At 38.8% G+C, this 18,203-nt stretch overlaps 1 protein-coding gene across 2 annotated transcripts; it reads left to right on the plus strand.

Moving 5' to 3' along the window:
- Positions 1 to 7,055: 7,055 nt before the first annotated feature.
- On the plus strand, positions 7,056 to 17,740 carry dapk3 (death-associated protein kinase 3). 2 transcript variants are annotated; one of them, XM_012963188.3, is made up of 8 exons: positions 7,056 to 7,208; positions 10,425 to 10,785; positions 11,377 to 11,506; positions 12,007 to 12,055; positions 13,107 to 13,133; positions 13,265 to 13,417; positions 15,968 to 16,046; positions 16,696 to 17,739. In XM_012963188.3, exons 1-8 carry the CDS (start codon positions 7,147 to 7,149, stop codon positions 17,224 to 17,226), a joined length of 1,392 nt encoding a protein of 463 aa, XP_012818642.1. In that variant the 5' UTR covers positions 7,056 to 7,146; the 3' UTR covers positions 17,227 to 17,739.
- Positions 17,741 to 18,203: the final 463 nt, after the last annotated feature.

The following is an 18,203-nucleotide window of genomic DNA, read 5'->3' on the forward strand; positions in this document are numbered from 1 at the left end:
TAACATAATAGCCAGAACTTTACTTTGTGCTTTCAGCTCTCTAACCTCTTAAGTAGACAGTGACTTTAGGGGGGGCCACATCGGACATAATTGTTCAGTTTGTGAGTACGTAGGTGAGATTCAAATGCAAACTAACTGAACAGTTATGGCCCATATGGCCCCCCTTAAGTCACTCATTGGTTACTGACTGCTAACAGCTTAGAGAGCTGAAAGCAGGAAGTACCTGCAGGAAGAGTTCTGGCCATTACATTTGACATCTGCTTTATAGATTACAATTTTGCCTAACTATATTGAAACCATTTTGCCAGGGGCGGGCCAAGCCGACCGGGGGCCCTAGGCAACCCGGTCGGGCAACTCCGCCCACCGCCCCCCTGCACCTCCTCCTGTGCATTGGCGCGCATGCGCCGTTCGGGGGGGTGGGGCCGTTAGATCGGTCATTGCCTCCGCCGCTAATGAAAAGCGGCGGAGGCAATGACAAATTAACACTAGGGGTAGGCAGGAGAGGCTCCTGCCTGGCGCCCCTAAATCGTTGCGCCCTAGGCAGCTGCCTCTTCTGCCTACCCCTAGTTCTGGCCCTGCATTTTGCAGTCTATTTTGCCCATTTTCATTTTTACACTCAACTGCTCCTTTAACCTGGTCTTATTACAGGAAGTATCGTTCAAACCCATGACTCACTGCGACTTTAAATTTCTTACGTGGAAGGTGGTTCTTATTGCCTTAGGTTCCACTGGGTATATTTCAGAAATTCATGCGCTATCCAGCATGGAATCATGGTTGGTGTTCCACGCAGACTAGGTAGTTCTCAGAACCAGAATTTCTTCCGAAGGTGGTCTCATCCTTCCACATTAACCAGGATGTAATACCATCACCAGGGCCGCCATCAGGGGTGGAGAGAGGGCACAGCTGTGTTGGGTCCTGTGAAATCTTCTTTTGTTAGGGGCCTGGTCACATTGCGTAAGTTATGTATACAGTTATGCTAAAACGCATGCAATTTACGTAACTTCCACAAAAACTGTGTAGAAAACTACATAACTTGCCTAGAAACTTACGGAATTTGCGCATCAAGCAAAAGACAATGCAAAGAAGCTTTGTAGGGACAAACTTCACTAATTACCAATGAATTAAAAAACTTAAGGTAAATTCCACTGGCCACCAATGAAGTGACTGACTTATTACACATTAATTATTCATTTTAACTATTTATATGAACTGCTTATTTTAGAGTAACATCAGCTATTTATAATGTATTAGGAGCTATTTTACTAAATTATATCAGTGTCTTCTACATGAACTTTCCAGCAGGGGAACATTGGTTATTAGGATCTTACGCAATTTAGGTAATTTATGGAAAAACTTACGTTACCATCAAAGAAACTTACGTGACTTAGTAGAAACTCCACTGACCCCCAATTAAAATCCTGATTATTAGCACATTAATTATTTTTACTTTTTTTATGAACTACTACTGACTAGTTATTGAGCCCCACAGCAAGATCATTGGACCCCTGAACTTACAAAGTTGATGTAACTTATGCAAAAACTAAATTCCATCAACATATATCCTGCAATACCAGAGGAGATAAAACCTTGGATAATGTATATACTAATATTGCTGGAGCTTACATGGCAGCTCCCCTCCCCCATTTGGGAAAGTCTGATCACCTTTCTTTGTTTCTTATACAGGTATAGGACCTGTTATCCAGAATGCTCAGGACCAAGGGTATTCCGGATAAGGGTCTTTCCGTAATGTAGATCTTCATTTAAGTCTACTAAAAAATCAATAAAACATTAATTAAACCCAATAGGGTTATTTTGCATGCAGTAAGGATTAATCATATTTTAGTTCCGATAAAATACAAAGCACTGTTTTATTTTTACAGAGAAAAAGGAAATCAATTTTAAAAATCTGAATGATTTGATTAAAATTGAGTCTATGGGAGACAGGCTTTCCGTAATTCGGAGCTTTCTGGATATTGGGTTTCCTGATAACAGATCCCATACCTGTACCTAAATACACACCACTTATCAATCGTGTGAAGCCACTAGTGAAAACCATCAAAGTGTGGCCAATGGGGGTGGATTTGGTGCTCCAGGACAGGTTTAAAGACACGGACTGGAGTAGGTTTGCCTCTCAGTCTACCTTTGGCTCTTATACAAATATTGATTTATATTCTCATTCAGTACTGGAATATATTAATATCACAATTAACAGTGTTACCACTGAGAGACAGATCACTACATACCCCAATCAGAAGCAATGGATGAATAGGGAAGTGCGGTTGCTGTTAAGAGCACGTGATAGTGCCTTTAGATCGGGTGATGCACAGGCCTATAGCATGTCCAGAGCCAACTTGAATATTGGATATTCTGCTGACTATCAGACCCTAGCATTCTTACATATAGACGTCCATAACGCATGAGCTGAATAAATGCACATAAGGCTGCAGGCCCTGATGGAATCCCTGGACAGGTGCTTAGAGCATGTGCTGAGCAGCTAGCTGGGGTTTATACTGACATTTTGAATCTGTCCCTGACCAAAGCAACAGTACCAGCATGCTTTAAAACCACCTCAATAATGCCAGTGCCAAAACATTCCTCTCCGACGTGCCTGAATGATTACTGCCCTGTAGCACTCACTCCCATTGTTATGAAGTGCTTTGAGCTGTGGGTCTTGGTACATCTTAAAAAATGCCTGCCCCCTTCACTTGACCCACACCAATTTGCTTATCGTAGTAACAGGAGCAAAGAGGATGTGGTATCTACAGTACTGTATTGTGTGCTTTCACATTTGGATAACAAGAACACATATGCTAGAATGCTGTTTGTTGATTTCAGTTCAGCATATAACACTGTACATAAAACATAAACTTAGAGATCTTGGAATCAGTGTTTTCATTTGTAAATGGATTATGGATTTTTTGACCAACAGACCCCAGCATGTTAAGTCTGGTCATAATCTCTCTACAACCATCATGCTCAATACTGGTGCACCACAGGGCTGTGTGCTGAGCCCATTCCTTTACTCCCTTTTTACCCAAAATTGCAAGCCTAGGTTTGGATCTAATGCCATTGTCAAGTTTGCAGATGACACCACGGTGATTGGACTCATCAGTAACAATGATGAGTCGGATTACAGGGCAGAGGTTCACCACTTAGCTACTAGGTGCGCTGAAAATAATTTGCTCCTTAAGACCAGGAATACTAAGGAGCTCATTGTGGACTTAAGGAAGGAGAAGGGAAATATACATGAACCTATTTATATCAATGGCATGGCTGTTGAACGAGTCCCCAGTTTTAAGTTTCTGGGGATTAACATCTCTGAGAACCTGTCATGGACAATTAACACTTCCTGCCTTGTTAAAGGAACAGTAACACTAAAAAATAAAAATGTTTTAAAATAATTAAAATATGATGTACTGTTGCCCTGCACTGGTAAAAGTTGTGTGTTTGCCTTAGAAAGACTACTATAGTTAATAGAAATAGCTGCTGTGTAGCCCTGGGGGCAGCCATTTAAATTGAAAAAAGGAGAAAAGGCACAGGTTCCATAGGAAGATAACAGATAAACTGTGTAGAATACAATGGGAATCTATGCTACTTATCTGTTATCTGCTTAGTAACCTGTGCCTTTTCTCCTTTTTTCAATTTAAATGGCTGCCCCCATGGCTACACAGCAGGGTATTTATATAAGCTGTAGTAGTGTTTATGAAGAAAACACACAACTTTTACCAGTGCAGGGCAACAGTATATAATATATTAATTATTTTTATACACTTTCATTTTTTGGTGTTACTGTTCCTTTAAGAAGGCCCACCAGCGACTCTTCTTCCGTTGACATTCTGGGTAACTTCTACCGCTGTGCGATTGAGAGCATCCTAACCAACTGTATTACAGTTTGGTATGGGAATTGCTCTGTTTCTGATCGTAAGGCATCGCAGAGGGTGTTGAAATCTGCTCAACGCATTATAGGGACTGCATTACCTGCTATTGAAAATGAACAGAAGAAGCGGTGCTTGCACCAAGCTCGTAGCATTCTTAGGGACCTCTTTCATCCTGCCCATAGATTTTTTTTAGCTCATTCCTTCCAGAAGATGTTTTAGGAGCCTTCGGATCAAAACCAGTAGGTTTGGGAAAAGTTTTTTTTCCCACAGCTGTTTCCTTATTGAACTCTGTCCCTCGCTGAACTACCATGTACTTTTATTATTTTACTATGCACATCTATTTGCTCTTATGCATATTAATGCCTACATTGTTTTTATTTGCTGATACTGCTTTTTATTATTTGTATATAATCAAGTATTTTACCTTTACTGTACTTCAACTCCACTATATTTACTTCAATCTCACTGTACTTACATTAATTTTACTGTACTTACTTTAATTTCACTTACCTCAACTTTACTGTATTTATTTTAACTTCACTGTACTGTATTGTACAAGTGCTTCAACTTCACTGCACTTACCTTAACTTCACTGTATTTACCTCAACTTCACTGCACTTTAACTTGTAGGTATGTATGTATGTATAACTTTATTTGTAAAGTGCTACTTATGTTTGCAGCGCTGTACAGTAGACTACATTAATACAAACAGGGGGTTATCAAGATAATAATAGATAAATACAAAGTATAACAATAAATACAAGATACAGTTGCAATAAGTTAGGAGCCAAAGACACAAGAGGATGGAGGTCCCTGCCCCGTAGAGCTTACAATCTATATGGGAGGGTAACTTACAGCCACAAATAGGCAAATATAAGTGCTATAGGTCACAGTGGGTGACACTACAATATAAGTACAGGTCATAACTTCACTGTACAACAAGTATTATATTGTACAAGTATTTTAACATCACTGTATTTATTTTAACTTCACTGTACTCTACTGCACAAGTACTCAATTTCACTATTTACTTCAAATTCAGTCTACTTATTTTAACTTCACTCAACATTGTGCTATATTGTATATTGTATATATTGCACTACTGTCCCTTGTATTTCTGATTATTAACACATTAATCAGTGGAACTCTTTTTATGAACAGCTTATTACAGAGTAACATCAGCTGTTTATATTGCACAAACAAGGGGTGTGGCCAAAATGTTGGTACTGTGCACTTGTGTTTATGAGGGGGCCCAAAGTTTCTGATGATGGCCCTGACCATCACTATGCCCTATTAATTTAGAATTCTGTCAAAGCACTAAGAATTTACTTCAGATCATCTGCTTTAGGCGTCTGCACCGACAGTCTCCAGAGGCCAGATGTCGGCACTGACAGCATAGCCATGGTAATAATTTACTGGTAAGACTGAAATGTAGGGACCCATAGGGTTAAGCTCCCTATGGCTTTATCCCCTACCTCTTCACACCTCTATTGTTATTGGGTAAGAACCCCTGTACTTGAGTTACAGTTCTAACACTATCCCTAATAGGTTTAGTGCAGGTTGACCACTCCCCTTGCAGACTGATATAGTGTCTAGCAAGGAGGAGTGGCTCAGCCTCTTTTGGCTGCATGCTGTGTCCCAAGCAGAGCTCCATCTGAGTCTGGGAGCAGACTGTAGGCCCCAGAAGCCATTGTACCCTAGAGGACATTATACCTCTAGTGAAAGTCGGGGACAGGGCCCCGTGAACGAGGATAAGCAAGCATAGCAGAATATTTAATAGCACTCTCTAGGAGAAGTGAGCATAGTCAGTTTTAGCTAGAAAGGGCAGACATTAGCCCCACCAAAGGAGACACTAAGGGTTTAGCCTACCCCAGGCTCTGTATGCCTTGCTGTAGGGACCACAGTTAAGACAAAGGATTCAGGCTAGTATTAACCCCTGAACCACCGTTGGCTGTAGGGATCCGTTCCAGTAAAGGGCATCCATCTTGGGACTCCTGGCTACTACCTCTGCATATATCCATTGTGGGCTACACTGTCTCTGTATGTCACAACTGCTGCTAACCACTGTGACATTCTATATCAACTGCTTGTGAGTATGTGATTACCCTGCTTAACACCTGTGGTGTGTAACAATAAAACTGTATTATAGTTCACCATAAGAATCCTCTGGCGTCCATTTATACTATCACACCACACAACCTCAGCATGTTGTAGTTCAACTACACCCTCAGCTCCATAGTACTTCACCCACTTAGCAGAGGCCCATGCCTAAGAATTAAGGGTTGCATGTAACACATGCTCTACATTACGCTACTAGCCTGGGTTTGCCTTATCTAAGTCAAAATAGTGTTACACAAACACTGCTAATTTGTCTGAAGGGGTTGCCAGCCTAAGGGTGAGTTAAGAAATAGTTTCCCGTGTCAGACCATTATAGTTCTTTTTCTTCAGGATCATGTATTTCTGAGGAGGAAAAAATACAAATATAAAGTTCTGATGTTTATGTTTTTGCTTTAAAACCAAAGAAGAAGCATTTTAAAAAAAGATGGGCTAATTTTTTTCTCCTCATCATATATGATGGATTACATCATCCATGAGATGCAAAGAACTATGTCTTTCTAACACAATTTTTTTTAAAACTTATGTTTTTCTGGTCAGTGACAGCACACAGAACTCAATGTGGTGCTCAAAATAAAAGGGTAATTAATTTTCTCTATATGCATATTTTACAAGTCTTGATTAAGCATACATAATCTCTTTAGGTGAAGAGTTTTGTATAAAATGTAACATAGTAGGTGAGGTTGAAGAAAGACTGGTGTCCATCAGGTTTCACCTTTTTTGCCTGTGGAGCCTGCCTAACAGCTATCATAGCTGTTAGGCAGGCTCCACAGGCAAAAAAGGTGAAACCTGATGGATACCAGTCTTTCTTCAACCAACCTCCACATTATGTGATCCGTAAAGCGCTCTACGCTATTCTCTTTTCTCTTTCAACTCGTAAATCCATGAAAGGTCGGCAGCCTCTTCAGTGCCTTTTATAAATCCGATGTACAGGACCATTCATGAACTGTAGACACAACAACCTGGACAAAGTAAACATATGACCACGCCTCTTTACTTCACAGCCAATCAGCTTGCGAACTGGGCAGGGTTGACGTCATTGCACAGGCATTTCGGTAACTGGAAGCCGGAAATAGGGAGGAGTGGGCTTGGGAGAGGTAGTTGAAGCACAGAAATCGATCGGAGAGGAGTCCCGATTTTATTTTTTGACAGAATGAGCGGATTCCGGCAGCAAAATGTCGATGACTTTTATGAAATGGGAGAGGAACTGGGCAGGTGAGCAGGGTCGAATTTCCACAAGTATGCTCTAGCTATAATTTTAGTTAATATTTGATTTTACTCGCGTCACGTTACTTTGATGTACCTCTAGTTTTAGATGTTTGACCAACGCCTTTTCCCCCCTTGGTCTTTAAAGCGTCAGCATTTTGTCTGTGGTAATTTCTTCATTTAAATAATAATTCCCCTGAGCCAGCTACTGTATGAAATTATTCGGTATACACATATATACACTCAGTATTGAGATGACTGGGCTTAAATTCTAATGGCCTGCTTTCTGGGTGTTCTGTACAGAGAACCTCTAAATGGAAATCCTAGTGAGTGTTGGTGTTGTTCATATAGGAACCTAGAGTTATTCTAGGAATTAACTTTGCAGCTCTGATTTGTGCAGAATTAATTGTACACATTTCTGTACTATGTTTGTATGTATGTATAACTTTATTTATAAAGCGCCACAAGGGTACGCAGCGCTGTACAATCTTACAGAATACAAAATTACACACAGGGAGGATGAGTGATATAATAAATAAATACAATAAATACATATATGTATATATATATATATATATATATATATATAAGTGCCATGTGGTATGAGACACAGTAGGAAGGAGGTCCCTGCCCCATAGAGCTTACTATCTGTAGTAAGAAGAATTTGAACTATAGTAAAGGTGACCATGGGAACCAAATTTTGTGTCCAATACCGGAGGGCTGTGGCACAAGCTTTGTCTGCATCAGAAAGACAAAATGATCCTTTCAGTGTTCCTAATGCTTCTGATTGTAAAGTGCTGAAGTGTCTGATGTACGTGGAGCTGTGACAGGTATACCTCTGCACCTAAACACCAATATGAGTGTTTTAATATTGGGGTCTACCTGCACTGCTTTGAGTGCTTCCACTGGGGCATCTGGCATTCAGTATCATTAGGAGCAGTGACAGAACATGGCTGGAGAAAACACCCTGTGGCCACTGCCCTTGGGTTTAAAATCCCTGGGATAGCATATGTATGGAGATGGCTGAAAAGTGTGCAGTATAAAAACAGCAGATTAGTTTCTTCAAGCGGAGAAAAATAAGACCAGAATCCAGCTTCATCATTGTAGAAAAATATTGCAATGTTCTTTTAAAGGACATGTAAACCCCCAAAATAATTTTTTTTGGCTTAAGAAAATAAACCATTATTCCAAGCAACTTTTCAGTGTGAATTAACTTTTTTTACTAGTTTAAAAGTTGTTTGTAAATGTTACTGTTTAAACAATGTTGAAAAGGTCAGTCTCCTCCAGCAAGTCAGGTCTGTAAAATCTGCTGGGTTGTGTTACATTGTTTCAAATGCCAGAGCCACCAGGGCAGAGAAAAGAAAAGGACAGGCAGACACTACTCTTATAGCAATTATATATACAAATAATTCAAAAACCATTGCAAATTTGTAATGAATGCATATTGTAAAGTTGGTTAGAATGATGTTTTCTTTTTATTTGGCAAAAAGTTATATTTTTGGTTGACTTGTCCTTTATGTTGGCCATACATAAAATGTAAAGGTAAAAATTTGTAACTGATTTTACAATCTATATGGTTGTTTGTTTACCTTAATCAAATGTGCAGCATAAATACAATTGATCAGATAACCTTGTCAGCTGTGAACTGTACCTATTGGTACCATCTGTCCAGGCCTATAAGCAGCACTTTGGACCAGATATTGCAGCTATAAAATTTTTTACATAAAATCTTTGCTGTCCTGGACCCCACCAGTCTAAATGTATTGTTCTACATGATGGTGACCCCGGCTAATGTTAGTTCAACCAAACATTACATCAACAGAGTTGATGCCAGTATCTCTCTATTTTTTTTTTTTTCTCCTGTTTACACAGCTATCTTTTTGTGTTTTGCCTGTGTTTGGACCATGTGTCTAACATCCCTTCAATGAAAACATGATTTTTCATGATTAAAACAAGAGTCAAAATGTATATTCAATGAGGTTAGGGACCTCAGATCTTGCTAGCTCCAACACTGTGCGCAGCTTGGGTTTACTAATTGATGGGGAATTAAACTTCAGGAGCCAAATTTCAGCTGGGGTGAAACATTCCTTCTTTCACCTAAGGAATATTGCAAAAATTAAACACCTCATTCCTTCTGAGGTTCTTCCAACCCTAGTTCACGCCTTCATCTCATCACGACTGGACTATTGCAATGCCCTCTATGCAGGCCTTCCAAATAAAGACTACACCGCCTGCAGCTAGTACAGAATGCTGCCGCAAGATTGCTAACCAGCCAACCCCGCCATTGCCACATAACACCAATCCTTCGCTCACTGTACTGGCTACCCATAAAATGGAGAATCCTTTTCAAAATTGGGATGCTAACATTCAAATCCCCACATGGCCTGGGCCCCGGATACCTGAAGGACTTGCTGCAACTACGTCACACCTCCCACAATCTTAGATCAAATGGATCCAATAATCTGACCACCCCCAGAGTTCAACTGAAAACCTTTGGATCCAGAGTTTTCTGTCATGCTGCCCCTACCCTGTGGAACGCCTTGCCAAACGGGATCAAGACAGCTCCAACCTTGGACACATTTAAATCAAAACTGAAAAGCCACCTGTTTAGCCTGGCATTTATGGCCACATAACTTATCTGAGACAAGCTTATGCGCTTTGGGTCCCACGGGAGAAAAGCGCTTTGCAAATGTTTGTTGTTGTTGTTGTTGTTGTTATATTCAGCTTAAGACCTATTTATCTATATGGGGAGTATACTGGGCATTTAAATAGCCCTGTCTCAAAATAGCATGAAATGTTGCCATTATGATCCCCTAGTGGATTTCTACCCCATAATTATGTTACTTGACATTTTGGGAGGTTATTACAAGATTTAAATACAAGCTCTCATTACTATGTTGATGGTGAACAGTAAGTGGCTATTTTCTTTTTACATCTTTTACAAATATGGCCATAGTGGTTAAATTTCCTTAATCAGTCCTTTTGCTTATCCTTGCCTTCAAAGAACCAACATTTATGTGGATAATAGGGCAGCACTGGAAATTAAAGAGTGAAAACTGAGCTTGCCAGAGAAAAAAAACACAGCTCAAACTAGTGTTAGTAGTGGGTTAGGAGATGATTAGAGATGATTTTTGAGTACTTATTAGGTGAACCCTGTTTTCATGAAAATGCTCACAATGTCTAAATTGATATGAATAATTTTTATTGATTTATTTATTTTACTAGTGGGCAGTTTGCAATTGTGCGGAAATGCCGCGAGCGTTCTACCGGTGTGGAGTATGCAGCCAAGTTTATTAAGAAGCGCAGATTGTCATCTAGTCGCCGAGGTGTGAGCCGTGAAGAAATTGAGAGGGAGGTAGACATACTAAGAGAAATTCAGCACCCCAACATCATCACCTTACATGATGTGTTTGAAAATCGCACAGATGTGGTCCTGATACTTGAGCTGGTTTCTGGAGGGGAGCTTTTTGACTTTCTGGCACAAAAGGAAAGTTTAAGTGAGGAAGAGGCAACCATGTTTCTGAAGCAGATTCTTGATGGGGTTCACTATTTGCACCACAAGAATATTGCACATTTTGACCTCAAGGTATGTCTCCATCAGCTCTTGCTTAATAATTATTTATAATATTTTACAGGGAAACATTCGTATATTTAGATCCTCGCAGACTGTCATATATGGCCCCCAACAAACACTGGGGCCATATATGCCATATAGGCATTTGAGGGCCCAGTCTTAGGTCAGCAGCTTTAGGGGGTGGCCCTAGGGTGCTTATATATTAGTTAAAGAAATGAGAGGAAAAATCTACCTAGCCCTCCACCGGGTACTTGTTCCTAAATCTGGTGAAGGAGGTGAGGGGGTGTTCTTAATTGTCAGTGAAGGGAGCAGGCTGTGGTCCAGTGCCTATGGCAGCATAGGACCTTTGGACCTAAATACAGTCCTGGCAACAGGCTATAGGCGGAGGATGCATGGGATTTGTTCATACAATTGTTTTATAGTAATGGTTTATTCATGCATGTAAATATATTGCAGTACATTTTCATATCCAGTTGATACAAAAATAATTACAATACTGGTAGTATTAATAGTGTTAAATTGAAAACATAGATGTTAAGTTGTTTAGCTGTGAGGAAATTGTTGGTCCATTTATCTGTTTATCTGCTTTTTGTTTTTATACAGCCAGAGAATATCATGCTTCTGGACCACAGCTCCCCCAGTCCAAGAATAAAACTTATAGATTTTGGAATTGCTCACAAGATAGAAGCTGGGAATGAATTCAAAAATATCTTTGGAACTCCAGAATTTGTAGGTAAGAGAGACTTGGGAAATGGTTGTGTTATTATCCAAGATTCACTTTTATTTGTTATCTTTTTATTTACCATTTTTTACATTATTATTAACATATTTTCCAGGGTATCCTGGATAGTATAACCAACCAACAAAAGATGGATGTTGTCAGTGATTTGTAAGAAAAACGGAGACAGACTGACTTAGAACAAATATGTAGAGAAGCGTAGAGAAGCATTAAAGTAAATTCCTTTCCAGTGGTTTAGATCAGTGCTGTCCAATTGTGGCTAAGGTCTTAATAATGTTTGTGTTAATATTGGTGTGGTTTTAAAAAGGGAGTGAACAAACCTCACGTCCATTATCTCCCGCCACCATTTAGGCCAGAAAAATTGTGGCCCTCGGTACCTCAGAGATTGGATAATGCTGGTTTAGATAAGCCCAGAGTCCTCGGTTTTGTAGTTCTTGTGTTCCAAAGAGTCCAGGGCAAGATTCTAATTGACTTTTAAACTTCTTCTACTCCAGCTCCTGAAATCGTAAACTATGAGCCATTAGGACTGGAAGCTGATATGTGGTAAGACTGACCTTATGTGTACCATTTAAAAGGATGGGGGAATTTGTTAGATGGCATGGAATATTACAGGACTGCTACAGGGAAGAAATTATTCAAGGAACCAACACTTTTGTGGGTGGCGTAATGGTCTCAAAGATGTTTTAATATCTTTTTCAAAAATAAGTAAAAAATGGGGGATTTTCAAGGTGTTTTATTTAAATATAATTACATTACAAACATAATGCAAAACATGTTTTTGGGTGACGTTTCCTTGTAAGTAATGTGTTTTACTATTCAGATAATACAAAAGAAAAATATAAATAAAACAAGCAGCCACCCTTTTACTACAGTGAGTCAGGGATATAGACTGTTTGGTATGCTATGACTAACCAGCCAAGTATTTTCCCTGGTCTGGCTTGTTTGTGAAGTGTAGAAATTTTATATCCAAGTTTAGGCAATAGCATATGCAAGTGAAAAGACCATCCATGATCATGTCCTAAATGAAAAGGCTGATGCATTATTTTAAGTACATTTTGATCCTATTTTTACAACTTTTATATCTCTTTACCAGTCAGTGATTAGTTTTTTTCCAGCCAGCTGCAGGTAGAACAAAGAATACTGTCATGGAAAAACATGTTTTTTTTTTGTTTTTTTTTTCATCAGTCAATAGAGCTTCTCCAGCAGAATCCTGCATTGAAATCCTTTTTTCAAAAACATAAAAAAAATTTTTATAATTAATTTTGATTTCATGCCTGTTACAGATAAGAGGTACAAATATGCCGGTAACAGTACTAGTACTGTCAAATTCAAGTAAATTGGAGGTGGTTTTGGTGGATTCAGGCACATCTCTGCCAGTTTAAATGGCCAGTGTACCATTGGCCTAACGTTTTTTTAAGAAGATACTTTATTTTATAATAATAATGCATTTTTTTTAGACGTGTTTTTTTTTTTTTTTTTTTTAATAAGATTAAACTCTGGGCTTTCATGGATGAACATTAGTCAAGTAGGAAAATGAAAAAAATAAAATGTTAATGTGCTAATGACTACAGCTATATCCATTGTTTCCCTGCAGGAGCATTGGAGTCATCACATACATTCTGTAAGTATGTTATAACCAAGAATTTGTCAGGTACCACTATGCTTCTTTCTATTAGTTCTTGTTATAAAACATATGCAGATAGCATAATTTTTTTCTGACTTTATAGCCTTTGAAACTTGCCTTTTATTCAGCCTCAGTGGTGCATCACCATTTCTTGGAGACACCAAGCAGGAAACTCTGACCAACATTTCAGGTGTGAATTATGATTTTGATGAGGAATATTTCAGCAACACTAGTGAACTGGCTAAAGATTTTATTCGTCGGCTATTGGTCAAAGATCCAAAGTAAGTTATTTTCGCATCTCATCTTTTCTTCCCATTATTGCTAGCTTTTGTTCTTGAAGAGAGAACTGATAATACAGATAGGGACAGCAGTATGGGACAGCACTCCTTTTTCACTTTTTCATGTTAAAATAAAGTATTTACATTTCAGGTCCCTTTGTAATTGGGGCATCAGCGGCAAGCAGGGTAAAATTTGCACAACAAATGGTGGGGGGGGCATTAAACCTTTGACCTGATAGTGTTGGGTGAAAATTTGATGTGTCAAAACAAGGCTGCTGTCGGGGCGGGGGTGGGGCAAGTGGGGACTGTTGTCCTGGGCCTAGCTGCATTACAAAAGTTACAAAAAGTGAGCAAGTTACATTAAAACTTATGCAGTTTAGGTACCTTGAACAACAATTTAACTTAACTTGCCTAGAGACTTATGTAAAAATATGGATCAAGCAATTACAGTGCAGAGAAGCTTGACAAAAGCAGGCAGGAGCAAAGGAGAACTAAACCCTAAAAATGAATATGGTTAGAAATGCCATATTTTATAAACTAAACTGACTGCACTAGCCAAATGTTAAGTTTCAGCAATGATATAAGACTTTACAATTGTCACAGGAGCTCCTCATCTTGGATTCTTTTAGAATGGTCTGGGACAGTGCACATGCTCAGTGAGCTCCGAGCAGCTGTTGAGAAGGGGTTGTTGCAAATTATCAAGCAGAAAATCAGGTTGGCCTGTCAAATAACCTGCTGCTAACGGGCTAATTATTAAAATCTGATGCCAATTGCAATGGTTTCCGAGCTGCCATGTTATGTGAATCCAAATGAATAACTAATCAGCCTTGTACAGTTACATTTATATTCTATATACACAGTATATTCGGTGCATTGGTCCCCAAGCTCAGTAACTGACAGCAGCACAGAGCATGTGCAATGGATCAGCAGAAAACAAAATGGGGAGCTACTGGGGGCATCTTTGGAGGCAGAGATCTTCCCTGCTAAATGACTGTGGTTTCCTTGGGCTGGTACAGAAGCCCAAAACATATTGTACACCATTTCTACCCTATTTCTTTAGTTAAGCTTTAGTTCTCATTTAGGGCAATTTCCATTTCCCCCAATAAACTGACTTTATTAGAACATTAATTAATGGAACTATTTATAAACTACCTATTATAGAGTAAAATCATCTGTTAATATTGGGATCTATTTACTGAAGTATATGAGCCTCTCCTACGTGAACTTTCTGGCAGTGGAATGAGTAGTTAATGGCCCCGCAGAAAGATCATTGGGCCCCTGAATTTATTATAAAAGTATTTATGTGAACTACTACTGACTAGTTATTGGTGTATATGTACAGGTATGGGAACTATAATCCAGAATGCTCGGGACCTGGGGTTTTCCCAATTTGGATCTCCATAACTTAAGTCTGCTAAAAATCATTTAAATATTGATAGCAGAAGTTATGGAGATCCAAATAGGACAATTCTGCCTCCAATAAGGATTAATTATATCTTAGTTGGGATCAAGTACAAGGTTCTGTTTTCTTATTACAGGGGAAAAAGGGAATTATTTGCTTATAATGGAGTCTATGGGAGGTGGCCTTTCCATAATTCAGAACTTTCTGGATAATGGGTTTCCGGATAAGGGATCCCATACCTGTACTACATGTACACAATTTTCGTAATTTATTGAAAAACTTAAGTTTGTGGGAACTTCTGTAACGTCTGTATCAAGCAATGACAGCGCAGACCAGTCTGATGGGTCAGGTAGGTGGGTATGTTTTAACTTGGGGCAAATTCTATTGCCCCCCCCAATAAATTGACTGACTTATTGGCACATTACTTAATGCAACTATTAATATGAACTACTTATTATGGAGTAACAACAGCTTGTTTATAAAATAAATTGCCATGTCACTATTTTAATAGCTGCAGCTAGTGTTGTGAAGTTATTAAATAGTGTTGCATATTGTATTGCTCAATATTCTTATGCGCCTTTAAGGAATAATTCCCAGGGGTATTGCCAAATTGTCATTAAAGTCAGTCTATATAGTATGTTAAATGTCTCCTTTACGGTGTATCTATACACCAAACCAATTTAATAGGCACAAATGCAAGTTAGTGTTGCTAAGCTGTGTTTTATCATGGGGTGCATCTGCCTTACAGCCAGATCCCTTTTAACACTGTTACACCAAACTTAGTCCATGCACACTCAAATGCTTTTTTAACACAGCTATGTCTGCATGAAAGGGCTCTTTCCATTCCTGTCCCTATATAGTTACCCCCTGCTTTTGATTAAATAGAAAATATAGGTTGAATATATAGGTAGAAATATAGGTTGAAAAAATACATCCAGCAAGTGCAACCTTTTGTCCCAGCAAAATAATGACTTTTTCTGATTCAACTTCGAAATTATATGGGAGGGGGTTCAGAAGTAAAAATGTCATGCTTTCGCATGGCTAGATTTTGTGGCAATGTCTGTAATCTAGGTAGTCGATTTTTTTTTTTTTTCGTTAAATGAAAAAGCAAGGCTGATTTTTGGTTTTTTTTTTCTTGTTCTTTTTTTTAGAAAAAGAATGACCATTGATCAGAGTTTAGAGCATTCGTGGATTAAGGTGAGAGGACCTTCAGCCCTTCACACTACAAAGGTCTACTTTTTTTCAGTCATCTAAATGCGAAGACACACAGAACTATTTGTTACAGCTACTTAATGCCAGAAAATGCCCTGCCATAAACAATACTGAGAATTGCCTCTGCTAAAACACACGTATAGACCATTATTGGTAAATTATTAGCATTGTGTATTTTTGTAGCCATGACAAGTTGCTGCTGCTAGTAGCTCTGTGTGTCTTCACCCTAATGGTAATAGTCTTATCTGGCTAAGTAAAAAGGTTGTAAACATAAAAAATCTAAGCAGCTCTCTGATACATTTATTACACATTTCAGATTTGTAAATGTAATTGCTAATGAAAGCATGTCTGTCAGTCCTTTGCCATTCTGTGCAGTCAATGCTTGTTTTCACTGTTGAAACAATAATGTAAGATAAAGATAGTAACAAGCATATAAACCACTCTAAGCGTGCTCAAAAACTATAATATCTGTGTTGTCTTAACAGAGCTGCAATGAAATCAGACTATACCCTCTAACATAAAACTCTTGACTGTAACTAGTGCTGATTTAAAAACTGTAACAGTGCATTGTATCCTGTTGGCTATAGTAAATTGTTTACTTTTGTTAAAAAAAATCCAAGTCGTTTAAATTTATACATTTTAATATAGTTTATACTTCCATTACTAGGCTATCAAGCGTCGAAATGTCCGACATGAGGACAGTGGAAAACGTCCTGAACGTCGTCGCCTGAAGACTACTCGTTTGAAGGAATACACAATAAAATCACATTCTAGCATGCCCCCAAATAACACCTATGTGAATTTTGAAAGATTTAGCCATGTGTTGGAGGAGCTAGGAGCAGCAGAAGATGCACTTCGTGAGCTTCAAAAGAGTCAGGCCACCTCACGCGAGGACCTTTGCGCCCTGCGCTCTATCTATGAGGAAAAGGAAAGTTGGTACCATGAAGAACAGGAAGGAGTTGGGCGCCAACTAGTAGGGCTCCGGCAAGAACTGCAGCGCAGAGAGGGTCAGCGTCGGCAGGTACAGGAGGATTTAAGGGGAGCTATGCTTAGTGCCAATGCTCTGAAGAGAAGGTTTGGTAAACTGGAAAATAGATATGAGGCCCTGCAGGTGCAGTTCACTGCAGAGATGAGCTTTGTGGAAGATTTATTAAAAACTGTGGAGAGAGGTGGAGATGGATTAAGAGGGGTTTGCTGAAAAATGTATGTTTCTTTTCCCAAATAACCTTGGATTATTTCAGTCCTACTATTTAAAGACTGCAATTGTACCTGAATGCGCTTATGCTCTTATGTTTAACCACTTCCTGTACATTCAGCGTTAGCAGGTATGGACAGTATTTAGTTCTGTACATTGGCATAGTCATTTACACTTACAGTTTAGTGATCCAGACCAAAATTTGGTGTAGACATTCCACATACATATCTATGCAAATAATGTGGATTATGTCCCCATTCCTGTCCAAAGCACTGGAGTTACACCAGTGCACTTTATTTATGTACTGTTATTAGACTGTTATGTCCTGCACTAAAATGCTTGTGTTGAAAAATACTGTTCTGAATAATGGTATCAAATTGCACCTATATAAAAGAAAAATATTATCTGACAACTTAAGGCTATGTGGGTACATGTGCTTGGACATTACACCACTGTATTATAACTTAGAATTGTCATTCCATCTAAAAATAAAGGCTTAATGTCCATCAACTAAAACTTTTTTGGTATTGTATTTGTCTATACAAATTTGCTCCCCTGCGGCAAATTCGAGAGACTTCAGGTGGGGTTTTTTTTTGCCTTCCTCTGGATCAACGCAGTTTAGATATAGGTATTAGGTTGAGCTTAATGGACATATGTCTTTTTTTCAGCCTAACTTATCCTATGTATATGTTACCGCCAAGTAAATGTTCCTGTTTTATTATTACAGAAAAAAAGTAAATATTTTCCAAAAATTAGAATTAACTCTACGGGAGATGGCCTTCCCATAATTTGCAACGTTCTGGATAAAGCATTCTGTAATTACCTCGGTTTATGTTTCTTGCAAAACAGCATACATTCAATGAGGGAACAAAAACTCAATTTCAGGAAATTAAATTAAGATCAGTATTTATTTTTAGTACATAGATTGGGACATTTTTTCAGCTTTATTCCCCAGTAGATCCTTCCTGCGGGCCGCAAGG

Source organism: Xenopus tropicalis, chromosome 1, assembly GCF_000004195.4.
Source record: "Xenopus tropicalis strain Nigerian chromosome 1, UCB_Xtro_10.0, whole genome shotgun sequence".
Taxonomy (NCBI): domain Eukaryota; kingdom Metazoa; phylum Chordata; class Amphibia; order Anura; family Pipidae; genus Xenopus; species Xenopus tropicalis.

Excerpts from the sequence above, each read along its gene's own strand:
- dapk3 (XM_012963188.3), top strand. The coding sequence starts at position 7,147 with ATGAGCGGATTCCGGCAGCAAAATGTCGATGACTTTTATGAAATGGGA. Across the intron at positions 12,056-13,106 it reads GGACTGGAAGCTGATATGTG|GAGCATTGGAGTCATCACAT; the intron begins GTAAGACTGACC and ends GTTTCCCTGCAG. Across the intron at positions 13,134-13,264 it reads GGAGTCATCACATACATTCT|CCTCAGTGGTGCATCACCAT; the intron begins GTAAGTATGTTA and ends CCTTTTATTCAG.